General features: G+C 42.2%; 1 protein-coding gene across 4 annotated transcripts in view; it reads left to right on the forward strand.

Moving 5' to 3' along the window:
- ncapd2 (non-SMC condensin I complex, subunit D2) overlaps positions 1–428 on the forward strand; it is a 19,724-nt gene extending 19,296 nt beyond the window's left edge. For 2 of the 4 annotated variants that reach the window (XM_034874111.1, XM_034874108.1), the window contains exon 31: positions 252–428. In XM_034874111.1, coding sequence (XP_034730002.1) covers positions 252–334 — 83 coding nt within the window. In that variant the 3' untranslated portion in view covers positions 335–428. The remainder of the gene's footprint in view (positions 1–251) is intronic. The other 2 variants (XM_034874110.1, XM_034874109.1) reach the window with 1 other exon arrangement.
- Positions 429–1,950: the final 1,522 nt, after the last annotated feature.

A 1,950-nucleotide genomic window follows, 5' to 3' on the forward strand; every position in this document is an offset into this window, starting at 1 on the left:
ATGCTTTGCCTATAGGACCCCCTCGAAAACGAGATGTCACATCTCAAGGGATTATTCCTAATAAAGAATTTCTACAATATACTACATCAATGAGGCCTGATCTGCAGTGGCAAACAAAATCCAGAAAAGTACCATGTACCTAAAGCGAGTGGTGCCAGACCATGCAGTGGAAATTCATTACAGCCCATGACTGATCTCAGACAACAGCCCATGACTTGTCCTACTTCTAATCTATTTGTTTTTTTCATCAGATGCTGTAATGGCGGAGGGTGAGACCCCTAAAGTGACAACACCCATCTCCCGCACATCCCGGCGAGCTCGCCTCAGAAACTGATCTGACTTGTTGTATTGTCTTATTTCTGTGTCTCTTCCTTTTTTAAATCTTTTTTTCTGAAATGTTTTGTTTACGTATTTTTACATTTTAATCTTTTATAATCTTTTTTTTTAATTTTTCAAGCTATTGGTACTTTGCACCAAATTGAAGTTATCTGAGGACTTGTGTATGACATGGAATCCAAGACGTGTTTTAATAAACCTGGTTCTTGTTTTGATTTGAACTCTATGGCCGTCTGTCTCATTTTGAGCTGCATCACTCACCGGCCTCTGCACGCTGAAGAAAGAAAGAAAAAGAAATGTGTGACGGGTTGGGTCTCTGCTGGGTTATGTCAAGTAAATTTATACCTTCATTACAAGCAGCTTTGATTGTCTGCTTGTATCATGTGTTTGGACAGTGGTGTTTAATGGCTTGTCACAGCTTGCCCGGACAGGATTACTACTCCACTCGCTTCTCCGCTTCATTTTCTTTTCCTTACAGCATGTTCTTTCATATCAGATTTCAGTCATTGACAAGAAACACTTCAACTCAATTTTTTAACCAGTGAGTTTGGCTGCATGTTTATTTACAATGTTTTATTTTTTTCCCTCTTTTTCTGTCTGACACACATGCTGCCGCCTCGGTTCTCCTGTAATCAATCTCTTTTGTTGGTCTCCCTCCGCTCTCTGCCTGGTGCTTTTCTACCTCACACCTCCTCCTACTCTTCGTTGCCTACTTTTCCTCTAACAGTGCTCCTCTCTTCACTGACATCACATACACAGTAGTTCAAACCCCCCCAACCCCCCCCCCCATCTCTCATCTTTTCACCTACTCCCTCTCCCACACATTGTCCTCTCCAAAAAAGATGAGAGCGGTGCATTTCTGTATATGTGATTGATAAGTTATGTAAAGACACTTTCCAACAGCAAGCAAACCTTGTGATTGCGGCATTACTTTGTGGACAAGTTTGAGTGAAATGTATTCAGTGGGTGCTTAGCGCAAAAAACATGAGTAAACTTGCCATTTTTATAACTTCATTTAGAGCTTTACAATTCTGAATTCTGCTCGTTTGAAAACATCACGCACTTTTCTCACCGAAGCTGGTTAAATTAAGAGAAAACCTACACCATTGCTTGTCCAGTGCCTAATGGACATTTTTAACTGCTGGGGGTTTATTTACTTGAAATAATCAGGATGCTGAACTTTGAGGTTGGTGTGTTGGGATCGTCCAGCTCCTGCTAGTGTTGTAATTTGGCGGCAGGGGGTACAGGGAGCAGATGGCACTGACAGACTGTAACTTACACAACAGAGAAGGGAGGTCAGTGCATGCTGGGAAAGGCACCGGAGACAAAGGGAATAGAGGGAGGCTGATATGCACGAGGAGAATAGTTAACACAGGAAATGTATAATTATCATTATGTGGAGACATAAAAGACGTCAATCATTTCTGCTATTTCATAACTCGGTTGTCATTGATTAGTCATTAGTTGTCTGTCGCCCCTTGACCTTGCTTTGTGGAGCACAGTTTGGCTAACTGAGTGCACACAGTACACACAATTCACCTTGGCAATAACAGTCACTCTCTCCAAGGCTATGACATCACCCCAAAGAGAAAAGGAGATTCGGGGGGGGGGGGG

Source organism: Etheostoma cragini, chromosome 6 (assembly GCF_013103735.1).
Source record: "Etheostoma cragini isolate CJK2018 chromosome 6, CSU_Ecrag_1.0, whole genome shotgun sequence".
In the NCBI taxonomy this organism is placed as follows: domain Eukaryota; kingdom Metazoa; phylum Chordata; class Actinopteri; order Perciformes; family Percidae; genus Etheostoma; species Etheostoma cragini.